Source organism: Hemiscyllium ocellatum, chromosome 9, assembly GCF_020745735.1.
Source record: "Hemiscyllium ocellatum isolate sHemOce1 chromosome 9, sHemOce1.pat.X.cur, whole genome shotgun sequence".
NCBI classification, from domain to species: Eukaryota; Metazoa; Chordata; class Chondrichthyes; order Orectolobiformes; family Hemiscylliidae; genus Hemiscyllium; species Hemiscyllium ocellatum.
The window spans coordinates 92,751,954-92,779,644 of record NC_083409.1 but is presented as its reverse complement, the minus strand read 5'-3'; the positions used below and the strand labels follow the sequence as shown (position 1 = coordinate 92,779,644).

At 37.9% G+C, this 27,691-nt stretch overlaps 1 protein-coding gene across 1 annotated transcript in view; it reads right to left on the bottom strand.

Moving 5' to 3' along the window:
- LOC132819159 (dihydropyrimidine dehydrogenase [NADP(+)]-like) overlaps nucleotides 1–27,691 on the bottom strand; it is a 744,611-nt gene that overhangs the window by 421,449 nt on the left and 295,471 nt on the right. The window contains exons 4-7 of the mRNA XM_060830572.1: nucleotides 23,332–23,419; nucleotides 16,337–16,498; nucleotides 10,396–10,592; nucleotides 1,041–1,122 (exon numbers count right to left, since the gene is read on the bottom strand). Coding sequence (XP_060686555.1) covers nucleotides 1,041–1,122; nucleotides 10,396–10,592; nucleotides 16,337–16,498; nucleotides 23,332–23,419 — 529 coding nt within the window. The remainder of the gene's footprint in view (nucleotides 1–1,040; nucleotides 1,123–10,395; nucleotides 10,593–16,336; nucleotides 16,499–23,331; nucleotides 23,420–27,691) is intronic.

Here is a 27,691-nt window from a genome sequence, read left to right as displayed (position 1 = left end):
GACAGCAGGTATGTACCAACTACAAGACAACACTGCAGTAACTCAGCAAGGCTCCTTAAGTAATACCTTCCACCAACTCTATCATCGAGGAGATACGGGCTGCAGGGACAGAGGAAAACTACCACGGAAGATCCAATCCAAACCACACAATATCCCGATTTGGAACTATGTTACTTTCCCTTCACTGTCTCTGGCTCAAAATCCTGGATCTTGCTGTTTATCAGAACATGAGTACACCAACACCACATGGACTGTAGCAGTTCAATACTGCAACTCACCATTACTTTTCCTAGGGTAGTAAGGATGGGCAATGAATGCTGGCACAGTCATCAATGCCCACATCTTATGAACAAATACTTTGAAAGAATAATTTACTACACTACAACCTTTTCTGAAATTAAACGCCATTATTTCCTTAAAAATGTTTAAACTGTCAGCTACAATTAAAAGAAATGTAGAATTCATAATTGTAATAAATAAATGTAAGAACTTTTTTTAACTCTAAAACATAGTGAGAGAATATTGACCTGCTATGGAAATAGGCACTCATTTCGAGATCTGTTGTGAAAAGATCATAGCTGTGATTTTATTTTATACAAGCTTTAGCTATAAAATCACATTTGGTCATTTGAGTTAAAAAAACTGATCTTTAAAAATATTAAATTCAGTTACTTTCTTACTCATTTTTAATACGTAAAATATAAAACTAAGCTACAAACGCAGCTCAGTTAAAAGAAAACAATTTTTAATTAATTATGCTAAATACGTTCAACATTTTAGGAAATTGTCCCTTTCAGATAATTAATCACATGCTGCCAAATAAAGACAGAACTATTGATTGCCCTTTCCTGTACTGGTGGCATTCAAACCGCAGACAGACAAATGCTCTGAACTAAATCAGGTATCCTTTCCAATGTGACAAATCTGTGATTTTTAATTGTGCTTTGCTAATGTATGTGACATTTCACTGTTAATCTTCAGTGAATTTCAGGCCATTTCTGATGCTCTTTGCGTGTAAGATAATTGTGTTATTCCATTACCTTCACACCAAGGTCATTCATCAGCTTGATCTCAAACTTGACAACATCATAAGGCAATCTGAATTGAGGTATCTCAGATGTGCTACAAAAAAACAAGGAAAGACTGTTTCATTTTTGCTTGATTCCTGCAAAATGCTTTTTTTCAAAAGTAAATCTACATTTATATCACACTCCTGTTTCTTAAAATTAAAACAGTGTCGTAGTTGTCAAGAAAGAATGACAGTTTATGATAATTTCACAATTTGATTTTAAATCTCATAAAACTAAAAGAACTTTTCATTTTAAGTTGATTCTGATATATCAATTATGTAAAAGTACATTTAATGTTAGCAATTTTTAGAGATTTAATGTATTTAAAGTCTGTGCCTTAGTCATAACCTTTTGTAAATTGGTGGCTTAATTGTTAGATTATGTACTACTAACAAGCAGCAAAGTCTGAAATAAAAACAATGTTGAAAATACTCAGCGTATCCAGAAGCATCTGTGGGGAGTAACGGGAGTAATATTTGCTACATCATCAGAATTGAAAGAAAAATAGAATTATATTTGCTTTTAAGACAATAGAATGGATGTTCCTTTCCCCTGATTCCTTTCATTGGTTTAAAAACTCTTACACTTTGATTCTTCATTCTGGTCTGGTGAAAGGGCATCAACCTGAAACACTGGCCTGGATTTTATTACTGGAATTTGGCACTGCTGCTTGTTTATTCTTTCATGGGATATGAGCATCACTGGAAAGTCCAGCGTTTGTTGCCTATCCCTGATTTGCCTATCCTTACTCAGTCATTTCAGAGGGTAGTTAAGAATCAACAACACTCCTGAGGACCTAAAGTCAGATGTAGACTAGACCAGGTAAGAATGGCAGATTTCCTAACATAAAACAGAATGAACCAAATGGGTTTTTACCATAAATCAATGATAGCTATCTTGGTCACCATTTCTAAGAAAAGCATTTTATTCCTGATTTTATTAATTGAATTTAAATTCCATAATTGAATTCAGATATATGTACCTCAAGCATTAATCCAAGCTTCTGAAAGACTAGTCTGGTGGCATTACCAGTATGCCACAAACCCAGGCACACAGAAAATCCAGGTGATGATATCAGATCACAGACATCATGCTGGAATGCTGGAAATATTCAGCATCGGGTAGCTTGTGGGGAAAGAAAGAGTTAGCATGTCAGGTCATCATGACCTTTCATCATGTAGTAGTCTAGTAGGCAATGTAATTGGCACCCTGACCACCATTTAAAAAAGAATGGGCAATTGAGCTTGTTAACAATTGTTCCAAACAGTGTGTTGTCAAGGCCATTATGTAGTTGATGGGGAAGGCAGGCTGTGGTTTTTCTTCAAACAGTGAAAAAGCATGAAAGAAGAAGAGGCACCTCCTTTAGGAAGCACTCAGCTCCAAGATGGAATCTGGACCCACAGGTTGTGCCATGTCTGGTCTCCAACATCTGTCAGGCCATCACTCCTTAAGTTATCCAATCCATTCTTGTCCAAATTTCCTGAACGTAGCAGAATCCAGAAACCACTGACCTCTCCATCTGCTAATAACTTTATCAGCTGCCACTACAGAATTCTGGAACTGTTGGTACTGCAACGAATGGCAGCTAATCAGATTAGGAGAGCATTTGTAAAATATCATTACACAAGATGTGAGGATCAGTATCAAGACCAGTATTTGGTGCATATCCTTAGTCATCTTCTTACTGAGTAGCTTGCTAAACCATTTCAGAAGCCAGCAGGAGTCAACCACATTACTGAGGCTTACATTCAGATACAGGCCAGGAAAAACGCAACAGGTCAGGCAGCATCCAAGGAGAATCGACGTTTCGGGCATGAGCCAAGCATCTGCAGTCCGCACTTTCTCCTAGATGAGGTAGTGGCAGACTTCCTTCCCAAAAGAACATTATTGATGTAGATGGGCTTTAATTAAAATCAACAATAGTCACCAGGTCACTACTAAAACTTGCTTTTTATTGAAGCAAGTTTTCTCATTGACTTCAAATTTCACAATCTGCCATAGTGGGATTTAAGCACATGTCCACAGTATATTGCTTGAGACAAAATATTATCAGTTTTGTGACATTACCATGATGCTACCACCTCCTCTAAATTTCCTACAACTGAGGGGCAGAGTCCCTCACTGAACCCTTCAAGGCCACGAGATGCACAGTATCACATTTTGTTAAAAACTCAGGTAGGTCGGACTGACATTGCTAACCATTGAATCATTGCATTTTACAGCACAAAAGAAGGTCAAACAGCTTATTGTGTCAATTCAGGCTCTTTGAAAGAGTTATTTAATTAGTCCCAGTCCCCCACTCTTTCTCTAGCACCCTGCCATGTTTTTCTTCTCCAGTAATTATTCTTTCTAATTAATTTTTGTTTACTTTCACCTCCCTTTCAGACAGTGTATTCTAGATCGAAGTAACTCACTGCCTGTAAAAAACTTCCCTCACTCATTTGCAAAGTACCTTAAGGTGGCTTACTGGCCCATCTGTTAGTTTAGGCATCAAATACTTCAAAGTCAGATAGAGCAAGCTAGCTGTAAAATCAAACATCCTTTTCAACCATGGCATGCCTGAGTTTCAACATCAAATAAGCACCAGTTTAAATTTCCTTCCATTTTGCACGCTGAATGCATCATCAGTGATGAGTAATCAAATTATGGTTATTCATAGCATGGCATAGTAGCACAACTCCAGACAACTAAGATATTATTAGTATGTTATGTGATTGTAGTAACACATGGTTTAATACAATGGGCTTTTTTGTCTAGTGTTTTAGTCAGAGAACTAACTTATTTTAAATAAACTATTACTTTGGTCCATGTGAGAATATTATACATCTGTTAAACAATACTGAATTCCAAAGGATCATTAGGCAGAATTAAACTTTAAAGTACAGAATGTAAAACATATGCATTACATAGATTTGAGTTGAAATGCATTGAGTACGTTGCTGCACAATAACCTAGTGTTAACCTGTATGATGAGACAATTTTTAAACACTATGGAATGGAGATTACTGCATATCTACGGTTATATTGAGCTTTATTCTATTTTATTGAGTTGCTGATGAAAAGGCAATATCAAGTCAGCCAGTTTGTACAAAAATTGTACATCATGAAACTTTATGATTGATCAATGAATAGTACAAATGACACCATGAAGTGGTAAAAACAAATTAATTATCTGTTGGTGGACTACCTCCCCATTCCCAATTGAGGGAAGACATTTTCATTTCCCAGGATGAGACAACTGAATTCTTGTGAGCACCACTTCACGATCTACCAGAATCCCAAATGCAAACAGTACATCAGTACCTTCATTTGCTGAATGATTCACAACTCCTGGCACAAAAGTTTGGTTCACCACTGGTATGAGACAAAGGATGCAAAATGTGACTCCTTAATGCAGCTAGGATTGCCAGTGTAGACATCAAAATGGTAACTATGCCATTCATGCTTACTTCTGCTGCAAGCCATGCCAGGCACTATTTTCATCAACGTGCTACTGTGTGCGAAAGGAGCATTTACTAGACAAATGCAGGGGTAATTTGTTACATCAATCAATGCCAGCTGTGCAATTTTGGAGCTCAACACCTCCTACAGAATATACACAACTGAACATATACTCAGTTGCAGGGGACCACCAGCCTGCTAACCCTTCCCTAACCAGCTCAATTTAAATGGATGACCAATTTTTTTTTTATTCATTCACAGGAATGACAGCATCACTGGTTAGGTAGCATTTATTGCCTGTCCCTAATTGCCCAGAGGGAAGTTAAAAGTCAACCACATGGCTGTGGGTCTGCAGTCACATGTAGGCCAGACCAGGTAAGGATGGCAATTTCCCTTCCATAAAGGACATTAGTGAACCAGATGGGTTTTTCCAACAATTGACAATGGATTCATGGTCATCATTAGATTCTTAACTCCAGATATTTATTGAATTCAAATTTCAATATCTGCAATTGTGGGATTCAAACCCAGGTCCCCAGGACGTTACTTGGATCAACAGTCCAGTGATAGTACCACTAGGCCATCACCTTCACTCCTCACCAATTTGTTGCTATTTGCTTTTTATTGGCTCTTGCTGCAAATTCAGACATCAAGGCTCCATGAGAGTTAGCTTGGTCTATATAGAGTGATCTGTTGTGGAAAGTGCTAAAGGACCAGAGTTCAAATACGCAGCACAATCTATTCTCTCCTGGGTGCTCATGAGGCCACACCTGAGTACTATGTGCGGTTTGGTCTCCTTACTTAAGAAAGGGTGTACTGGCAATAGAGGGGGTGCATATGAGGTTCACTAGGTTGATTCCAGAGTTGAGGGGGTTGGCTGATGAGAATAGACTGAGTAGACTGGGATTATATTCATTGGAATTTAGAAGAATGAGGGGAGATCTTATAGAATAATATAAAATTATGAAGGGAATAGATCAGATCGAAGTAGAGAGGATGGTTCCACTGGGAGGTGTAACTCGGACAAGAATGCGTAGCCTCAAACTTAGGGTGGGCGGATTTAGGACTGAATTGATGAGGAATTTCTTCACCCAGAGGTTGTGAATCTAAGGATTTCCTTGCCCAGTGCAGAAAACTCATAGAGTCATAGAGATGTACAGTAGGGAAATAGACCTTTCGGTCCAACTTGTCCTTGCCAACCAAATATCCCAACGCAGTCTAGTCCCATTTGCCAGCACCCGGCCCATATCCCTCCAAATCCTTCCCATTCATATACCCATCTAGATGCCTTTTAAATGCTGCAATTGTACCAGCCTCCACCACTTCTTCTGGCAGCCCATTCCACACATGTACTACCTTCTGCGTGAAAAAGTTGCCCCTTAGCTCTCTTTTGTGTCTTTCCCCTCTCACCCTAAACCTATGCCCTCCCCTGCCCCAGGGAAAAGACTTTATCTATTTATCCTATCCATGCCCTTCATGATTTTATAAACCTCTATAAGGTCAACCCTCAGCCTCCGACGCTCCAGGGAAAACGGCCCTAGCCTATTCAACCTCTCCCTATAGCTGAAATCCTCCAACCCTGGCAACATCCTTGTAAATATTTTCTGAACCCTTTCAAGTTTCACAACATCTTTCCGATAGGAAGGAGACCAGAATTGCCCGCAATATTCCAACAGTGGCCTAACCAATGTCTTGTACAGTCATACCGTGACCTCCCAACTCCTGAACTCCGTACTCTGACCAATATAGGAAAGCATACCAAACACCTTCTTCACTATCCTACCTACCTGCGATGCCACTTTCAAGGAGCAATGCACCTGCACTCCAAGGTCTCTTTGTTCAGCAACACTCCCTAGGACCTTACCATAAAGTGTGTAAATCCTGCTAAGATTGGTTTTCCCAAAATACAATGCCTCATGTTTATCTAAATTAAACTCCATCTGCCACTTCTCAGCCCATTGGCTGTTGTTGAGGCTCCCTCAGTAAATGCTTTCAAAGCTAAGATAGATCATTCTTTTGAACAGTAAAGGAATTAAGAGTTATGGTGAGAGGGCAAGTAAGTGGAACTGAGTCCATGAAAAGGTCATCCATGATCTTATTGAATGGTGGAGCAGGCTCGAACAGCCAGATGGCCTACTCCTGCTCCTAGTTTTTATGTTCATATGTCCTCCACCATCTGTAATTTGCAAGTCTGAAGAGATGATAAGTAGAGAAGAAACTGGAGTGTGAGAAGGAGGTTCATTCATAACTATACCAACTTCTTCCATGGTTTAAGTCAATTTGCTGCCTAAGGTGAGCAATGGCCATTCCAATGATGGCAAACATAATTTCTTCCACCTTGGATAAGGTCATGGAGCCACAGTAATCCGTTTTTGATTAGGGCCTGTTGACGTTTGCAAACAAAAGCCAGGTGTGTCAGGGAGAATGGTGTAATGTATTTAAGGGATATAGCAATCTGATGGGATAGCTAGGTCTCCGTGCATGTTGTGAGATGTGGTTTGCAGTACTGTTAAATGTGTGAGGGCTAGTGCAGCTATGAATAATAGGTGTGGCTCATGATTGATAGAGATTGTTTGTAGGCAAGTGATGAGACTTTGGACTAGTGCATCAAATAGTTGGAGAGTTTTGTATGGCAGCTACTGAGAGGTGTTTTTTGAAGATATCTTCACTGACTTTGACTGGCCGTGTTAGGTCATTGAATCTTATTTGCTGTTTCACCCCGGGCATTTACTTCATGGAATAAGGTCATGTAGGTACCTCTGACCCTATCACTTATGTGACTCCCTTGTCTTTGCAAGGTTGTCTGCAGGCCCCTTGTAGATGATCATTTCTCTATTGTCTGCATCTCTTCTATCAAAATGCCAAGTGCAGCACTGAAGTGCCCTGGAGCACTCTCTCCCCAGTTGCACTGTGATTTATTTTTCTTGCAGCTCTTTCGCAAAAACGATTCCAAGAAATGCTGCAACCAGAATTCACTGCTTATTTTAGAGCTTAAAGAGATATGAAGCTCATCCAAACCTAAATCTCATCCCAAGGCATGCAGTCATTCAAATGATGCATTAAGCATTGGTTACATGCAAACTAACATGCAACAAGAGGTTGGAGTGTTACCTGCATTGAAATTAAACTGCAAGGGATAGTTGCTCATCACAACACTGTTATCATGGGTTATCCAGTTCTGCATCCCTGCCACCAAAATTCTATATTCAAATTTAATAGCTTTGGAGAAAATTAAGATGAATGGGCAAAAAAAAATCTAGAAAATTTATTGAAACTAATCAGAAAACATTGTAATTCCCTCAGCTACCTTTGTCAAAGCTGAACAATTAGAAGAGGCTGGGATGAAGGGAAAGGGCTCCTTACATGCAGACACGAATCTGCAATAGTGGTGATGTAGCGCAACACTTCAATGGTTTTGAAGTATCAGATGCTGGCAAATGATGTGTGCCATGCCAAGTTCAGCTCACTTGGTCAGCACTTGTGACATGCCTGCAAGAAGGTGCAGCCAAGATCCAGGCTACAGTTGACATACCCCTGCCCCTGCTTTATGTAAGCTTTATGTTGCTGGTAGTCACTGGTGATCTTACAGCAGATGGCACAGCTTGGCATTCTCCCCTCTGCTGACTCAGAGTCTGAGAAAGAAAAGTTACCGCAGCCATTCCCTGCTGGGCTTTCCACAGCCTGCAGAAATGGTTAGTGGCAGCTTGGTAGGCGGCTCCAAACAGGCAAAGCCGATCACTTCAGCACGCCTTCTTTCATGCACCTCCATGTAAAACAAGACTTGCTGTGATTATGATGATTCTGAAGAGTGCTGCAGCTTAAAGGTGATGCAGGTAGTTCTAATTATGATCTCACCTAAGGCTGCTGTTTAGTCGTCATTGGGAAGAAAAGCACTGATCCACAACATTTGCCACAATGTCATTTGCTCCTTCACTGTGCATGTATTAGGGTGCAGGTGTTGGACAGTGGGCTGCAATCATCTTTTGGGCCATTTGACATTCTTAGCAAACTTCTTGGCCCCTTTTTCTCTATCACATCTTCACCACTTATTCCTGGTTTCAGACCTTCAGTGCCAATGAAGGAAGCAACTGTGATAATCAACTAAGATAGTAAATAAATATTTACACCTGACACAAAGGTTCATGAGGGTCTAAGTGCCACCTTAAAGCAAAAATAGCTACAAGACATGTATTACCCCTGAAAATTCGTTTGCTTTTTATATACCTTTCTGCCTATCATTAGACCTCATGCCCCTCCAAGATTCATTCTCATATTAAGACTCTGTACTCAACAGGCCCCAAGTTCATGAAACAATATTGTGGCTTCAAAAACCTGCCTCCTCTTCACCTAGAAGTGAACAAGTGGAAAATTGGAACGACTGACTTTCATATTTTCATCAGCCAACTACCATGACAAATCTGGATGGTTACAGGATGCATATTAATCCATAATGTCAACAAAACAAAAGCGCGTTGCATCTCATCAATGCTACAATTCATGTAATTAGACTGTTGTTAGATGCAATTTTCTTTGTAGGTTGTCATCAGAAAAAAACTGCCATATTTCCCACCACACTGATAATAATCACAAATGGAATTGTAATCGGTTAAAATTCAAAGCAGCTCGATGCTATTGTTTCACCATTTCACAGACCTTCTGAATTGGTAAAGATGTTTGATTTGTCCTACATCCTACTAATGACAATTTCACAGAACATATTGTCAACATAATTTAGTATAGCACTTTAGACATTTGTGTGATATACTTTTAGGCCTCAATTGCATGATAAATGTGCAGTTTAAAATGAGTGGCTATTATGAAGTTTTGCTAAAAAGATAAGTTTTAATGTAAAAGAAAATCAATGGTACTTACATTTTAAGATAAAGTTATTCTACACTCTTGCACTGACACACAGCGATTTTGGACATATAATATGTAAAACACACTATTAGCCAAGCAGTACCAGAACCTCTTCTAGTGTTCTCTTTACACTGCTTTGAATTTCAATAATTTTACTGTGAAATCAGAGCTGGGAAAATTCACATTTTAAAAGTGCATGAAAATCCCCTTTTAAATCCATGAAAGTCCTTGAAACGTTTATCTAAATGAAAAAGAATTTACCTGAAATCTGTTTCAACACTTTTTGGAGTTAGGTTTCTTTATCCCAATATTAAAAATTAGCAACTGGAGGAACGGAGCTCTGTTCCTGTATTATAGCTATATGCACAGATTTCTTCATCTATTCTGCCATCTGTGCATCACAGTTGGCAACGATGGATCTCAGATTAGTAGCTACTGTATAACTGCAGTCTTAAGTGACCGGAAGAGAAAAGCACATGCATCTGTCTTTTCTGATCTTCCAAAATGTCAGCGGTATTGGGAGATTGGTCATATACGTGTATATATAGAGATTTGCTTTGTGCGACAATACTGTTATACACATGCAAGTTTCATGAAAGAGGAAATCAAACAAAAGAAAATGATTCAAATTTAATACATACACCCAGCAACTATATTATAGTATTTATCTAAAAGATGTAAAAGCATAAGGACATCCTAAAACAGGCTCAATTAGATGTATCTATGATCTGGTATAATTTGCGGCTATTAGCTCAATTCTAAACAATTAAATATATAATGATTAGATAATTAGGAGATCTGTTTCTTCCTAACTCCTGTACAAGTACAATGAGAGAAAATTGTGAATAATTGAAGGCAAATTTTTTTGTCAACCACAAAGTGGTTAGATTTGCAGTGCATTGTTTAACATGCAGAAAATGATAATTGTTGATAGAAGTGCAAAATGAAACTCCTGGCAGCTTGCAGAACTTTGCACGACTTTACAATGTGACTACAGTTACAAAAGCACGAGTGCAAAATATACCTTAAACCTCCCAAATACTCGTGTTTTTCAAATATTGTGATGTCTGAGTAGCCCAATCGAGCTAAAAAAGAAGCACAACTGATACTGGCAGGTCCACATCCGATCAGGGCTATTTTAGCATGGAAGCTCTTAGATAATTCTTCAGAAGGTGGAAGTGATGGATTACGAATCTGATAAATTTTCATCTCTTTGAACACCTAAGTATAGAAAAGAACAAAACACTAAAATTAATAATGTGCTTTGTTCTGTTTCATCAAAAGACATTTGAAAAACTAATCATCCTCAATGGTTTAGTAAGAACGGCACTGATTGAATATATGTTTGAATATTGAAAATTATGGAATAACTGATTGAATATATCGTGTTAAGCATGCATTCCATGTCTATTGCTCATTCGCATTCACATACAGACAAACCAATCAATTATGGAAAAATATTTTGGTGAGCAACTTTGCACGTATCATCATATTAGTGTCTCCAAAACTATTGATTCACTTTAAAGGTTAAACATCAGAGGTCAAAAGGCTTTGAAGTAACCTCATGCATGTAAATTATGCTTTGAATGTTGAGTTCGGGGAACAAGCAGAAACATCTAAGTACTAAGCATGAAAGAGCTATTTGATCTCAGTGAACAAAGCATCCATGTTATCCTCACCTCCCCAGTAATAGCATGTTTCACCAGATTCTAATCGAGAGGTTTCTATTCCTCTGGGGAACATGATGTTAATTTCTTCATCTTGATAATTCCATTAGTGATGGTACTGAGGTACAGGTTGATTGGAACTAAGTGAGTCTGTCAAACAGCATGTAAACCCTCTGTGACAATGAGCAGTTATGAAGGTGACTATGTGTCCAGAAGAGCTCTCAAGCTGCAGTTATGTTAGCACTTCTGTGTCAGTGAAATGTAAATTTTGGTATGTATTGTCATTAATGTGGCAACATAAATTGGGAATAAGATTTAAAATTGGACATTCTACAGTGCCTGAAGCAAAAATTGTGACATTCTGTTGCAAGCAGTCTAGCACCTGTAAAAGCATATTTCAAAAGTTCTTGGGTAGTTCCAGTTAGGTTTCTGGAAAAAACTGAAACTTGCGTACTTACAATATTGAAAATTAACATCAGGGTACAGTAATCCAACTATTGGCATATAAGCCATCTAGGCTTCTCCAGTTACAAAGTTCAGTGTGAGATACAGTCAGTAATGTAACTGAGCATAAAATAATAGACATTGCGCTAAGAACAGTGTGATAGAATTGCAAACTTAAACCCCGTCTCACTGTTTCAATAAATATTTACTTTGATTATATTAAAAGGCAATAACCAGCATTTAAATGTTGCCTTTAATGTAGCAAGGGACTTCACAGGAGGGTAATCAGTCAAAATGTGTCACCACGGGATGGTGATCCATCAAAATGTGTCACAGAGCCATGTAAAACTGAATTAAGAGAAGTGACCAAAAGCTTGTTTCAAAGAGGTAGACTTCAAATGATATCTCTGTTAGTGGAGTGAGAGGTAGAGAGGTTTAAAGAGAAATTCCAGAATTTGCTGTCTTGTGATTTTTGCTAGTCACACAACACCAGGTTAAAGTCCAACAAGTTTATTTAAAATCTTTTAGAGCTCTGCTCCTTTGTCAGGTAAAGGGACACTGGTCTGAAAGCTTATGGTTTCAAATAAACCTGCTGGACTATAACCTGGAGTTGTGTGACTTCTGACCTTGTCTAGAACATAGAACATCAAAAAATACAGCGCAGTACAGGCCCTTTGGCCCTCAATGTTGCGCTGACCCAAGCTCACCTAACCTACACTAGCCCACTATCCTCCATATGCCTATCCAATGCCCGTTTAAATGCCCATAAAGAGGGAGAGTCCACCACTGCTACTGGCAGGGCATTCCATGAACTCACGCATGGAACCCCAGTCTAACCCCAGTTCAACACCAGCGCTCTCCACACTGTTATTTTTAGATAAAGCTTAATACACCAAATTGTCTTAACAACATTTTTAGATAATATATACTAGCTTTGATATTTTGAAGTTTTGAAAATAGTCAGCAAAGAAGTATTGATAAAAATCAAGTACTATTCCACTTTTCATGCTCCTTATATGATTATGAAGTCAGGAAATGTATTCTAAAAAAAAAGCTAACTTTTTCAGTTGTAGGTGCTCATCTAGTCATTAACTCTTCTTATTCTTTGAATTTATTTCTACATTAAGGATTAAATGTCAGATAGCAATTCAACCACACTTTTCAGCATCATACTTGAATATGTCTGTGTTTAGCTATTAAAATGCAGTTGCATTACTGAAATATATTGTGATGTTAGGAAGACAAGACTGGATATACAGGTACCAATCAGTATGGAAGTAGAGAGATCTGAAACTTTGTCACATAGCGTACATGCTGTTTTGCCTACACTATCCTACCTCTGGGTCATTTTCCTGGATGCAACATTGTGATACATATGTGAAGAATCTTATGTTTTCTCGTTAAGTATGAATCATGTCAAGTTTGATGATATGAAACTTGCTGTGGGGCTGAGCAAGTTGTCTCAGTCTCTATTACCAAACCAACACAACCGTAATTCTGTAAATGTGTGAACAGACGTCCAGTGCGTAATTAAGATTTTGTGTATTATTTCTCTTTGTAGGTTTCTGCCTTTTTTAAAAAATATGAAAGTCAAGGGCAGTGCGATGTTTGCTTATTTCTTTTACTGGTTTTACTTCTCTCTCACTATATCTTGTCCCCCTTTTTTGGTTGTGTTTCCCTTCATTTTTCATGTTGTCACTCCTTTAATAGCCCAGTTTCCTTGGAAAATGTTACTTTAAGAATTATAGGCTTCTAATTCAAGTACTGCAGACTTGTCGATGCAGTTTATGCCTGTTAGTGGTGTTCATGCCAAATAAGGAATGATGACATCACATGAGCTTTTTCAAATTTTATTGCTAATCTGAAGGAAGAAAATGGCAGAGCCAGGCAATGTCTGAACATTACAAAACTTCTTCATATAGAAAATCAACCTTTTTGTATTTTAGATTAGTAATCTAATCTAAAAAAAACTATATTTTCTTTTAGGAGCACTGTGGAGCTGTGCAATTAGGACCTTTGAACTGGTGTTTTTATAAAATCTTAACTGCAGACTCTTGTTTCATTTCAAGAGAATTGCATGCTCACTGTGTAACCTTTAGTAGTCCTTGCATTTGTAAATTCAATTGTTTTACTTTGAAGCAAAGACACTCTTTTTTATTTTACCTTGGATGTTAATGAAATTGAAATTAGCTCTATCTTTTTGCAAGTCTGCTCCATCTTTCAATTTCTACAGTTGTCCGTGCTCACAGAAACAATTTCTCAGATCATGACTATTGTTCAGTTCATCGACAATTAGTTCTCCAAATGCCTACCAAGATTTTGAGTCAGTTAGTTTTGTTTCTAGCAGGATATTACATGTAATGTATCAAAACTTGCGTTCTCCCCATAACATAAGTATCTAGGCATGAATAACATGGTGTTGAAGAATCCAACAGACATTTATCACAACTCAACATTATATACAATCATTATATTTTTTGAGTACATCAGCAACTGGGCTAAACTTAAGATATTAGCAACAACAAATAAGAATGCTTGTGGTGGCATACCATTGCTTTGTGTGATCTCTGAGTAAGTCTTTTGAGTGTTTGAGACTTTTATACAATCAGGCTACATTCTATGATATAGTGACGATATTATGATCATGTTTGTAACAGATGCACTAACATACTGACTGTGAAACACAATGATAATTGGGAATCACATTTGTCATAATTAGAGTTCCTCATGATCAATAATACTTGCCATACTTGTACGATTTGCTGGTCCCCAAAACAAGGCCTCAGACTACTTGGTTTTTTCCTAAGTGTAGCCAGTAGCCTCCCGTCACTTATCCTGGTAATCACATGTCCCAAGTGTCTGTGTTTATTCTGGACAGGGCTAGGGTTCGGCACAAAGATGGAGTGCATTTTTGAGCAGTGTCCTGTGAGAATTACGTTAGCCTGTTTTTCATGCTTGACTCTTTCATGCCATTCTCCACAAACCAGCAAGTGGTAACTTGAACTTTCTGGACCATTCAAGATCCTTGCATTTTTTTGACATTTATTACAAATGACTGAATGGAGAGCCATAGCAGACTATGTGGAGAAGCTACAGCTCCATGAGAAAATAGCGATTGATAGCCTTAAGTATAATCCACAAATGTAGTATATCGAATGAAGTAATGAAACTAAAATGCTTCATTACTAATCCTTTCTAGTTTTAAGAGAACTACTAACCTTATTATAAGACAGACTAAAGTCACAAATCAAGTCCAAGTTATTACTTGTACTTCTTCTCTAAACACTATTCATTTTGCTATTGGATGTATCACAACTATGACACCTATTATAAGCCTAATCTTCTTTCTTTATGTAAGCCTATATTTCTAATACTGAATCTGACATTTATCATGCAGACGGACTAGCTGCACAATAGGCAGCCACAATCATCACTACTTTACCGGTATTAGGTGACAGACGTTCACTGTCAAAAGCACCACATCTGCAATAACAGACACCCTACAGTTGTCATTAATACTATCACTGGTTTTGGTGCGAGGTACTCCATCACATGTTATGTCAGCATGTTCTGCAAAAGCCTATCTTTTTCCTCTGCCATCAATAATATAAGACTAAATAAATATGCTGAACCTTGCCATAAGCTAGTACAAGATTCATACAGAGAGTTTTCATTATGATCTTCATTTAAATGTGCAGAGCCTTCTAAACAGCAGAAATTCTGGAGAAGTTGAAGTAATCTCTAAAAGCACTGTATAATTTACTGTGAAGGAAGCTCTTGTCAAAATAAAGCAGGGTCTAAATTACTTTTGGTGATTATTAATATATGAATGCTTAATGTGTTCCAACTAAATGATTTGGCACAGGCTTTAACCAGTTTATTTTGAATGCATTAGTGTCTCCATTAAAATAGAAAGATAAATTTGGTTGAATGTGATAAGCAATTCGTTTGTGGACATTAATTTCTATCTTATAGCACACAATAGTTTGCTTCATGAAGCCAAACAAAAAGTACTAGTTATGTCTAGATCCTCTGGTTAGGCTGGCTGCTCAGCAATTTCACAATATTAATTCCAGCATTGTGATTATAGTCCATATAGCGGTTACAAGTATTTTGATTGTGTTAGCCAGCAAATCCAGATTATTTCAACAATGGCTTACCAGAAGTAGATAAGAGTATTTTTTTTTCTCCACAACCCAAGAGTTATCTTAACTTTCACAAACATTCACAATCCATTTCACCCTCTGTGCAATTGTCAAAAAGGAAAATGTTTTCACCACATCATTCCTCAGGGTACAGTAATTTACTTTTAGATTTTATTTCAAACAAGTCAGGAGGAAATATACACAATCAATGTTGATCCATTAGCCAACTGTCAAAAATTGATCAATCAGGAAAAATAGTTGTCAGAATTCTTTTCTTAAATATTAACTCCATAAAGCCACTGTTTGATTAGATCTGGCCATTCCAGAAAGAAATATATATTAATAAAGCAACGTTGTCTCCTACGTTTTATATCTGCTTCTCTAAACAGGTGAGCCATTTTTTATGAAGCATATTAAATGTACATATGGTATCTGTCCCAACAATGTAGCTCTTTAGAATAAATAGCATGAAATGAAACCAACACACAGTAAATACTTAATGCTGCTAAATCAGAACACATGACACAAAATTTTATCAGAAAATGTCCAGTGCTTTCATGACATGAAAGTCACTGTTTTTGTTCAATTCAGTGATTGGCTATATTAAGAACATGATTCTTAATTCATGGAATATAAATTTATTATAATATAAATTCATAAATGTTCACTGAATAATCGTATTTACAATGGTGGGATACTCTTTACGTACCTCTACGGCAAACTGTTGTAATCCACCTATGTTAATCGCTCCTTCTTCAGTTGCATGTAAATTGCACCCTCCCACACAGAGGTCAGAGGTTGGGCATACCATCCCACAAGTTAGACCAAGGGGGTTGTCAGACAGAATAGCTTTGGCAGCTCCATAGTAGTTCTATTAATTAAGCAACATATAAAACAATGAAATTAGCTGATCAAGCATAAATGGTCTGAGTAAACATATCAACCTACTGCTCATTAATAACATTTAAATCAAAGAAAGGTATCTTATGAGAATATCAGGAAAAAAAAGTTGCTATTTACAGAGTAAAGATTTGTTTTAAAAGCTGTAACAACATAAAAATAGGGAAGCTGACCAGAACATGAAGATAAAAAGTTGCAGTAGTCCAACAAGACCATAGACTGCTCTCGCATTAGAGAGAGAGAACAGGTGGTGGTTTAATGTGAGGGTTACCACCCCTCAGGCAAGGGGAGAGGTTGAGAGGGAAAGTCCTTTGTGGTAGTCTCAGCTGATGCAGGAATTGAAATGAGCATCGCTTTGCATCATAATTTGAAATGAACATGGTCCAAAACAAATTTAGAAGACAACCAGATAGGTTTATATACCAAAATGCAACATAAATACAGGCGTATATATCCTCATTTATGTATATTAAAATGTATTTATGTTGAAGAAGGTAGAATCCATATTTATATTGTATCATCTATGCCCTTGTAAAACATTTCAGTGAGGGCATATTTTGTTCCAAGGTTGGCACTGACTTACATCAACATTACAGCTGCCACACATGCCAGCTGCTTACGTGCCAAATACACGACTTGTTTTTTCAAGCAAATGGTAAGATGTCAAAGTCAAAGGGGCGGAATCCTGAACAGGGTGAAAATGGACTCATCCCATTACACTGCTGCAGGGGGTTGGTGACAGTCAGTGCCAGCAGTGCAGTGTAGGTCAGTCGAGGAGTTCTGAAGACATCTGTCTGGGAGGAGCTGGATTTCCCTACAATGAGGCAAAGGGAAGTTTGGGATGATGAGTGGTTGTGGTCCCTGGAACAAACATGACACATGCAATACTGAGTACATGAGCCTTGGGAAGATGCATATGCAGTGGCAGTACATGAAGTAATCCTGTTCTACACACAAACTAGGTCATGCAAATTCTCTCCAGGCTATACAAATTGATCCATACTTTCTACTTCATGCAGTTGCAATACTGTTGGTGTTGCACCCAATGCATTTTCTTTAGAAAGGTGTCCTTTGTATTGAAGTGCAGGGTGTATCAGGATATATATCACAGGACAAATAGATTCACATAATAGAGTCATAAAGTCGTAGAGTTACACAGCACGGAAACAGACCCTTTGGTCCGACCAGCCCAAGCCGAACATAATCTCAAACTAAACTAGTCCCACCTGCCTCCAAACCTTTCCTTTTAATGTATTTATCCAAATGTCTTTTAAACATTGCAATTGTACATCCACATTCCTCAGGAAGTTCATTGGTCCTGTGTAAACAATTTGCCCCTCATACCTTTTTTAAATCTCTCTCCTCTCATCTTAACAACGTGGTCTCTACTCTTGAAATCCCCCACCTAGGGAAAAGTCACCTACCATCAACCCTATCTATACCCCTCATGATTTTGTAAACTTCTATAAGGTCATAATATTTTGATCACATCTCTTCATAAAAACTAAAATATTGTTACATGCAGGTAACAATGAATTACATCATATTGTAAGACTCGTGAGTGATCTGCGACCATTATTGCCATAATTAAGAATTGTTTATTCTTACAATTGGAAATATTTGGATAATAAGGTGATTTTCATTTTTTGTAAAGAGACAAACTTACACGTACATCTCTTAGGGAACACAAATGTAAATGCTAAGGATCAGTGTTAGTTTTTCATGGCAGTAAAAGGTCAAGTTCCATATTAAATTTCTGAAGGTAAAGCATATGCCTTTCAAGAAGCAAAGAGCCTAAGACTATGATGGTAAAGTTTAGGACATGAACTTTGAGAGTAAGGTTTGGAAACATTAATATATCTGTAAATTGTGCGCCCCCAGTGAAATGGGTTATCGAAAGAAATAAAGAACTGTAACGCTGAAGCTGAATGTGTTTGTTAATCGGCTGGGAAAGGTCTGAAGATGGAAAGATGTAGCCCAAGATGGAAAAAGTAAAGTGTGTGACATCAGTGTTCAATTGACACTTCTGAATAACACTGAACATCGATTCCAACAAAAGAACATAAGGTAAGCTGAGAGCTTTGAAATGTATTGTGTAAGGGAAATACTAGGTGAGCTGAGAGTGATGTACACTAAATTAATTAAGTTAACCTTCTGCACAGTAATTATATTTCAAAGATTGAAATAAAACAGTGTTTGTGTGGCATGGCTAAAGATTGCTACCTTCTGAGGCAAATTGAATGGTATCATGTGGCAAAAACAGATTCCAAGTCCAAAGAGAAGGTGGGGATGGCACAGGAAGACTCAAAAAAGAAAAGAGTCAAAATAGCAGGATAGCAATGGCAGACCTTTGTGATAAGAATAGTAAACAGCCGTATTACATTACATTTCACTGACAAGATAGTTGGAACCATCTGATGGTTACAATACTTTATTCCTCAATTCTTTACATTCATAATCGTGTTGAATATCTGTTCAATTGTTTCATCGACAGATCTATCAAAAAATCCGACACTTCTTTCACAGAAAAAAGAATTAAAAAAAAAATTTGGTTCATCATTGAAGTGAAGAGATAAGGCAAGTCTGAGTTTCAATTCCTTATTAATACCAAATCTCAGTTGGGATGTGCTTGAGGCACTGTCATTGCCCTGGGCATCCCTGGTATACAATATTTCTATTGTTACAGAAATATCATTTACTACAATGAAAAATTAAAATGTACTTTAATTCTTCAAAAAATTAGCTGGTTGTTTTCATTATGTTGAATTTTCCTTTCAACATTTAAATGACTTTATTTTTAAAAAGCATGGAATTCCATCAACAGGGGGCCCTTATGTTAATCAGATGTTAAAATTCTTCTTTGAATTATATCAAAAACCATTGTCAATTTGCCTCACTTTGATCAACTGCAAAAGTTATTTAGTTACAGCTAAAATAAGTCACAGTCAGATAAGATTAGGATTTTAAACTTTTGATTGAAGAGATAGCTTTCTACATGTGAAAACAAAATCAAATTTACCAGAAATCAAAGTCAGAAATACTATTAATGGTCAACGGTTTGCTCATTAACATGAAATAAATTATAACCAACATAAAACTACAGAACTATGACAATAGTAATGGGTCATAAAATAAATTCCACATAGCAAGGCAAGAAAGATTCCCAAGAAGCAATCAAATATCTTACTTCTTTTAAATCATCAAAGTAATAGCTTTTTGCCTTTTGTAAGTTTATATTACCTATCTTTGATGGTTACATCCTCTTAACAAAAGTGTTGTCCTCTTTAATTTATTTGATCTCATCTCGAGCTCTTCCATGTATTTTTTTTCTAAGAAGCTCAGTTTTACCTTGCATTCTGACACTGATTTTCCCTGCACAGTCTGTAATGCCAAATTCTGTCCAAGATTTTTCTTACTTCATTCTTGAATCATGCGTATCACTGGCATGCCTCTATTGTCAATCTTTATTTGCTGAGAAGTAGCAATGGGCCTTCATCTTAGGGCTACATAGTGGCTCAGTGATGAGCACTCCTGCCTCATAGCACCATGGACCTGGATTTGATCCCACCCCTGAGCAACTGTCAGTATGGAGCTTCCACATTCTCCCTGAGTCTGCATGGGTTTCCTCCGGGTGCTCTGGTTTTCTCCCACAGTCTAAAGAAATGGAGGTTAGGTGGATTAGCCATGCTAAATTGTCCATAGTCCCTATTATGCAGGATAGGTGGTTTAGCCATGGCAAATGCAGAGTAATAGGGATGGGTGGGTCTGGGTGGGACGCTCTTTGAAGGGTCACTGTGGACCTCGATGGGCCGAATGGCTTTCCACACTGTAGGGATTTCATAATTTTACGTCACTGTGCAGTGGTTTAAGAACTGAATGGCTTGATGGGTCAAGTCAGATTGCACTTAAAATCGACTGCACTTTAGTGGGCGTGGAGTCACACTAAGTTGAAGATTCTTTCAATAAAAAGGCAGAGAATAAGATGAGTTTTCACCTTTCCAGCATCTCTATAGTTGATATTACAAATATGAAGTCTTCATTTTCAGATTTTATTTCAATTGCTTTCAAATTCTCAAATTTCTCCAATGGTATTTGAACTCACATTCCTTAAATTATTATGCTTTGGACTGGGGTGTACCAAGTAAAAAAATCACACATCAGGTTAAAGTCCAGCAGTTTATTTGGAAGCACTAGCTTTCAGAGCACTGCTCCTTCATCAATTGCTTAATGAAGGAGCAGCGGTCCGAAAGTTAGAGCTTCCAAATAAATACGTAGGATTATAACCTGGAGTTGTGTGATTTTTAACTTAAAGTATTAGTTCAGTAAAATAATAATTTAGTGAGAGAGAGAGGAAGCAAGAGAAAGCAAGAGAGAGTGGGATGGAGAACAGGGACTAGGTTGGGTTGGGATCTGTTCGGCATGGACAGGTTGGACTGAAGGCTCTGTTTCCGTGCTGTACATCTCTATGACGCTATTCCAGCTTCTAAGGTCTGAAGCTAAACTTCTTCAGATGTTAATCCACCCATTGTGTACGATTCCAAAACTGTACCTTAACGCAATTAGCAAGCTCAGATTTCAGTCATATGATATAGACAGGACTTTCAGGTGCTGACACCCAGTGCCGGATAAAACAAAGTTTCCTTTTGTTCATTTTGGTGGGATAACAGTGTACCTTTTCCTCCCTGGCAAATGATACAATGGCCCTTCATGATTTTCCTTTGTTCAGAGTTGACTGGGAGCAGACAGCTCATGGTCTTTGGATCAGCTTTAGCTAAAGACTCTGGAATTGTAATCATGTGATCAGTTTCAACAATTTGACCAGGTGATCCAAGATTGTCTAGTTTTGAAGGCAATAATTTAGCATGTCAACGTAGAAGAGAACAGTATCCTCTGGGATTTCTCTACATGCCCTCTGGCCATGAGACAAGACAGGAGGTGCAAAAAGTGGATAAAGATTTCAGAGGCAGACAGGCTGAGGCAAAGAAACAGGTCAGAAATATGAACTGGTTGAAAGCAAGAGGCCTTGATGACAGAGTGAAGATTGGGTTGAAAGTTCAACTTAAGAGACATGTAGGACACTGTGACTGCAAATAGACTGGACAGGCAGCTTAAGTGCCTGGCAGGGGGATGGACTTAGTGGCGAGGGAACAATGTTTGTCACAGAAGGCCAAAAGATAATGGTGTTTGTCATCCTAACAGTTAACCAAAGGAAGTTTTATTTTATCTAGCACTGGTGTCAAAGAAGTTGTCTGATATCACAAAGGGGCTATGTCAGTGTACTTGTGAAACCAAATGTTCAGGTTGCTATGGACCAGACCAGACCCCCTCAAAACATTTTAAGAATGTTGCCTAGATCCTAACTTTTCCCTATTTTAAAGGTAAGTGAAGTTCCAGATGTGATGCGACTGGTCAAACTATTCGGCATGAAGCAAAACACATTTATTTAAACATGAAAGTTAAAATACAAATAAAAGAAAGGTGAATTTAGAATAACTTAACTACCGGAAAGCTTAAGCGAATAATAAATGCAGTACCTATTACTAATTAACTGTTCCAATATAGTAATATCTCACAAACACACCCCTGGGCAATAAGGTAAATTCAGACACAGATTCTTACATGCTGTTCTCCAAAACAGGAAGAAAAAACATCAAGAGAAATTTCAAAGAAAGCAACAGCCAGGAATTATTCCCTGAAGCTTCCAACTCTCCCGAGACCCCAAATAGCCTCTGATGCTAAAATTAAAAAAAACAGAAAGCCTGGTCTGAGAAAGCTGGCTACACCCATTCAGGAGACCCAAAGCCCTCCAAGCTGTTTACTTAAGCCATCTTCATTAACCAGTTCGTCACCTCCACCTTTACAACCTCTCTTCAAAAAAATCAAGAACAAAATAACTTTTTAAAGTGACAGTATCGTCATGAGGTTAAAAAGATTATTCAAACTCGCAGAGGAGAGCGAAAAGACGTTATCTGCAAATCTTTATTAGATCATGATGGCTTCCCAGGGTTATCCAGGATTGTCTTTGCAATGGCGTTATATTGAGATACATATTCTTGGGTAGCTTCAGCTTTATGGTTTGAAAGGGGAGATTATGAGTATGTAACATTGTTGGGGAGCTAATATATATTATTGATGAAAATTGTCCTGACCTTTTTTCCTATTTTAATACTGTAAGTTTATTCAAAGATTTAAAACTACTTACTTGAATTGATTCAAGGATTTTGTTTATCATGTACTAGATTTCATATTTAATCAGCTTGGATAAATAAAAATGAAGCAACATAATATCCACACTTCTCATATAATTGAAGGGATCACATCTGGTTTAGATTTTTATACAAAAGTGAATTTTTAACACCACAAGGTTTTTAAGTCCATGTGAACTCTAACATCATGAGCACGATATTCAATCTTTGGTACAAAAATGAAGTACATGTACCATCCCAAACACCACCTTGTGGAAATTGAAAGCTAATCTCCTGAACTTAAGCTATTGCAGTTTTGCTTTAGGGCTGTAATTTTGGTTAAGAGTGTAGTGCTGGAAAAGCACAGCAGGTCAGGCAGCATCCGAGGAGCAGGAGAATTGATGTTTCGGACATAATCCCTTCACCAGGAATGAAGGGCTTATGTCCGAAACGTTGATTCCCCTGCTCCTCGGATGCTGCCTGACCTATTGTGCTTTTCCAGCACTACACTCACAACTCTGAGATTCAGCATCTGCAGTCCTCACTTTCTCCTCCCTGTAATTTTGATTAAGCTCGATTTCACATCATTTATCTTTTACAGATAGACAAATATACCTACCTTATTTGCAATGCTTGTGATAAATGACTTTATGTCCAGATTAGTCGGACAGCTCTTCTGACAAGGAGCATCGGCACACTTGAGACACCTGGAATGTAAATTAATCTGGTCAAAAAACATCAATTACAAAAGTTGCTTCGACCAATCTGTGATTAAATTACCCTTTCTATCAATTGAGCCAGACAAAAGTGAGAAATTGGAAAATTCTAACAAGCCACAAATTTGTATTGTCTTAAGCTGAAATCTTTCTGCAGCCTTAAAAATTCATGGGTGTAAATCAGAGCAATATTTCTCATTATTGTACACATATTAGAGACATCCATCAGGGGAAACAAATCTGTCAATAAATTGAATGACCAATATGTCAGGTTAAAGAATGCAGATAAAATCAATTGCAAATACTTTCCGCAGATAGTTAAAAATAATTATTCATAATTTCTTAAAATGGCATGACCAGAAGGTTAGGCCAAACACCATGGCCTAATTTAATAAAAATGTTGGCCTTCAGTGAGTAATGCCATCATTTCTGGAAAAGTGGAATGTAAGTGGATACAATTGGGGCCATGAGGAAAACCTGATTTGGGTCATATATCCTGTCTTATGCATGAAAATTAAAGTGTACAGATATCAAAATGTAATTTATTCACTTTGAGTAAAGAATATTATAAAAATAATGCAATCTTACAGAATTTTAAAGGTTTTTATGAGAATAACTCTGAAGCATTCCAAATTCAAAAGAATTACATTTCAAGTCTCAAAATGGATTATAAAGAGTGGGGAAAAGAGTCTCTACAGTGTGGAAACAGGCTGTTCAGCCCATTAAGTCCACATCAACCCGGCGAAGACACCCTGCCCCATCCCTTCATTTCACATGGTTACCCCTCCTAACCTTCGCATCCCTGGACATTATTTGGATTTTAGCATCTCTAGATCAGTGGTGCTGGAAGAGCACAGCAGTTCAGGCAGCATCCAACGAGCAGCGAAATCGCGTTTCGGGCAAAAGCCCTTCAGGAATAAAGGCAGCCCACCTAAGCCGCATATCCTTGGACTGTGGGAGGAAACCAGATAACAAGAGGAAACCCATGCAGACACAGGTAGAATGTGCAAACTTCACACAGATAGTCAGCCAAGGGTGGAATCAAACCTCAGGTCCCTAGTGCATGAGGCAGCAGTGCTAACCACTGAGCCACTGCATCTGCATTAAGTTCCACTCAATCTGATGACATCACACAGCTGGAGAAAAAGAAGACTAGCAGGAGGACTCAACAGATAGAGTTGAGTCAACTCTGGTTCCTGGTGGTCTTTGTAATTATGTCTAGAGAGTCAATGTAACCTTTACCTATTGTTAGCATGGAATATTGCATCTTATCTTTAAGAAAAGTTACTCTTCTCATTAGACTCCTCTACCAATACATATTAGACTCAGCATATAAAGGGGGATTTCTTGGAGAGTGAGCAAGTAGTGTCTGATTGTATTATTCAGGCTTTCCATGGGCAGTGGGCACCATGGGGAATAGCGTGCATTCTCACCTCCAAGAAGAATATTTTAGTTTATATCTTGTAAATTTCCTTGGTGATCTTTGACCTTTGTTACAATGCCCTTTAGGCACTACTGGTCTTGTTTTTAGTTGAATTTGGTTAATTGATTTTGGTTAAAGATGGTGGAAGCAGGATTGGTGGCAGTAGTCTGCCTGGGTCTTCACTGCTCGATACCACAATGACAGTCATCGCAGCGACTCCAAATTAAAGAATGAGGATAAAAAGTGTAAGAAACTGGCATATTCCAGAAGAAAGGTTTGAGAGAGTGGGGACTATGAGTTAGTGACTAATGCTTCTCACTCCTAATGACTTCTGCATTCAGCTTCTGTTGAAAGGTAGGTTGGAGTCAAGGTAATTATCGTAAAGTATCTCCATTCCTTAGCAACATTCTTCAGTAGTCAAGTCAGTCTTAACATTGTATTTGAACCTAAATTGAATCAGTCACAGCTGCACTCTAATATTACAGGGATAGTTTAATAAGAGCTTATAATCTGGATGGTTTTGGCACAGTTTCTTGGAGCAACCTCAAAATTGTGACATTTCAAACATTTAAACTGTAAACAACCAGTTGAATTTAAGCAACTCATTAACCTCTAACGTGTAACATGATATTTAAATTAAGATCCGTGCTGTACATCTCTATGACTCTATAAGATGAAAGAAAGTCAATGCTCAAGTTAGAACATTTTCTTATTATGTTATTGTTGTTCTGCTATCAATATTAATACCACATACAGTGCATAAATCAGCAAAATGGGTTGCAATTTATCTTTAGGCATAAGGTATTGTCAGCTTACTTTCAGTACACTTAACAAAACAAAGCTTTTAAACACAAAGTTTACCCTTAAAGCCCATGGAAATGTAGTGGTGGGGTCAAATATTTCAGCTGTTTTGATACCTCCAGACTAACATGACCTCATCTATGCACTATACAGCATTCCTGATTGCAGGATCTGTTTCTCTGCACAAATAAAAAGCTCCTATTTTGGATGGTGTGCCAATCTAGACGTAGATATGGCCTTAAGAAAGAGAGTCCAGGAAGTCTTCTTGACAATTTAGAAGTAACATACAAAAGTTATTGTGTGATTGTGAAAAGGAATTATTCTTGAGTTGAATGCCTTGATATGGTTGAAGAACACAAATGAAAGTAGCAATTGGTACAGAACTATTTTCAACTAAAGAATTCCTTCATGACTAGAAAAATATAAAGGCTACATTTGCTGCCCCTAAATACAAAAGTATAGCCTAATGGCACTCTAGAAACTTAATGGACTAAATTCATTCACTGGCCCATGTTTAGCAGAATTGTCAACACTGTTTATTGAATACAAATTTTCAATTGAGCTTTAATATTACACGCTCATTTGTTGTAATTTTTGAAGTCAAGTGAGATGAAATTAGTTCTAACTTTGTTGAATGTACCCATCATGAAATATATCTGTATATAGCAAATGAGGTTGTACTGTTACTTGATCATGAAGCTTCAATTGCAAGTCAATCTTACTGCAACAGATTGAGCCTTTTCAGAATGCAGTGCCAGATTTGAAATTAAGGGTTTTTCCAAAGCTGTAATAGCACTGGGGACAGAGAGTTAAAACCTCTGATTCAAGGAGTATTACATTCATTTCATATCACATCCAGATCCCTATGGTGAGTTCCACCACTGGGCATAACAATAATCACTGGTAATGCATGGGAGGGAAAGATTGTTTGTTGGAAGGTGAACAAAGAAGTTTGATTGGCGTACCTATTTTTCCAGGATAAGCCACAAGCTATTGTGGTTTGTACATGCCAGATGGTAAAATGTGACATCTGTGCAACCCGGTAGTATATTTTTAAGCAAGAGAGTGATTTAAGGTCTCTCTGTTCATAGGGGAATTCATTCCCTGAAAATCACACCATAGGTTGCTTGGTTTAACATACGGACAATGGAAAGCTGGTTAAAGAGAACACAAGTTGAATCTCTGGTAGAGGGCAGTAGGGTAGGTGGTGTCTGTACTCCTAGCCTGCCCATCCCTCTCGCATGACCAACATCACCCTCTTTTTTTATTTCGTTTCCTTCATTTGACTATTGAATCAACTTTATTTTTCTTTTTTTCTGTGGCTGCGGTGGTAGAGAGAGATTGCAGAGAGCTGTTGATATGTTGCTATGGCGGTTGCAGCTTGAGCAACTCTTCCAGTGTCACAGATTGGGGTCGGTTCTTGCCATTTGGTGTTCCGGTGGCATCCACAATGGCAGCGGAGTGAATGATCCCTCGATCCTCAGGAGTCAATTTGGATGATGATTACATCCTTGTAAGTTGAGATGAGCCCCGGTCGTTGAGAGTTGGAACAGTCTCCTGGCTATGGCAGCAGCTGGGCTAACAGAGGCGATGAGGTGGCTTTGGTTGATGTGATGTTCTGGGTCCAGTCAGCGGTGGCAGGGGTTGCTTCAGTGTGCTTCTTCCTTGGTGTTGCAGCCTCAGGGACAGCTTTGACGGCTGCAGAAGAAGGCACATCCTGTAGCCGCTTATGAAATCAAGAAGCCATAGTTGGAACAAAAAGTGAAATTTATCTTAACTTTGTATGTATTAGTTCTTTTTTATAATTTATGTAACTTAAGTGGTACCAGATTAATTATGACTATGAATACATATTTTACTGTAGTTTCATAAATATATGTAACAATAAATTACTGTACTATGAAAACCCAATTTTATATGAAGCCTGTTTCGTCCCTGTTTCTTTCTGCAGAATGGTAAGGACAGATCCTTTCCTACTGCAGGAACAATCTCCAGTTTCTAAGCAACATGAAGATCATGCAGTCTATTATTACTGAGAT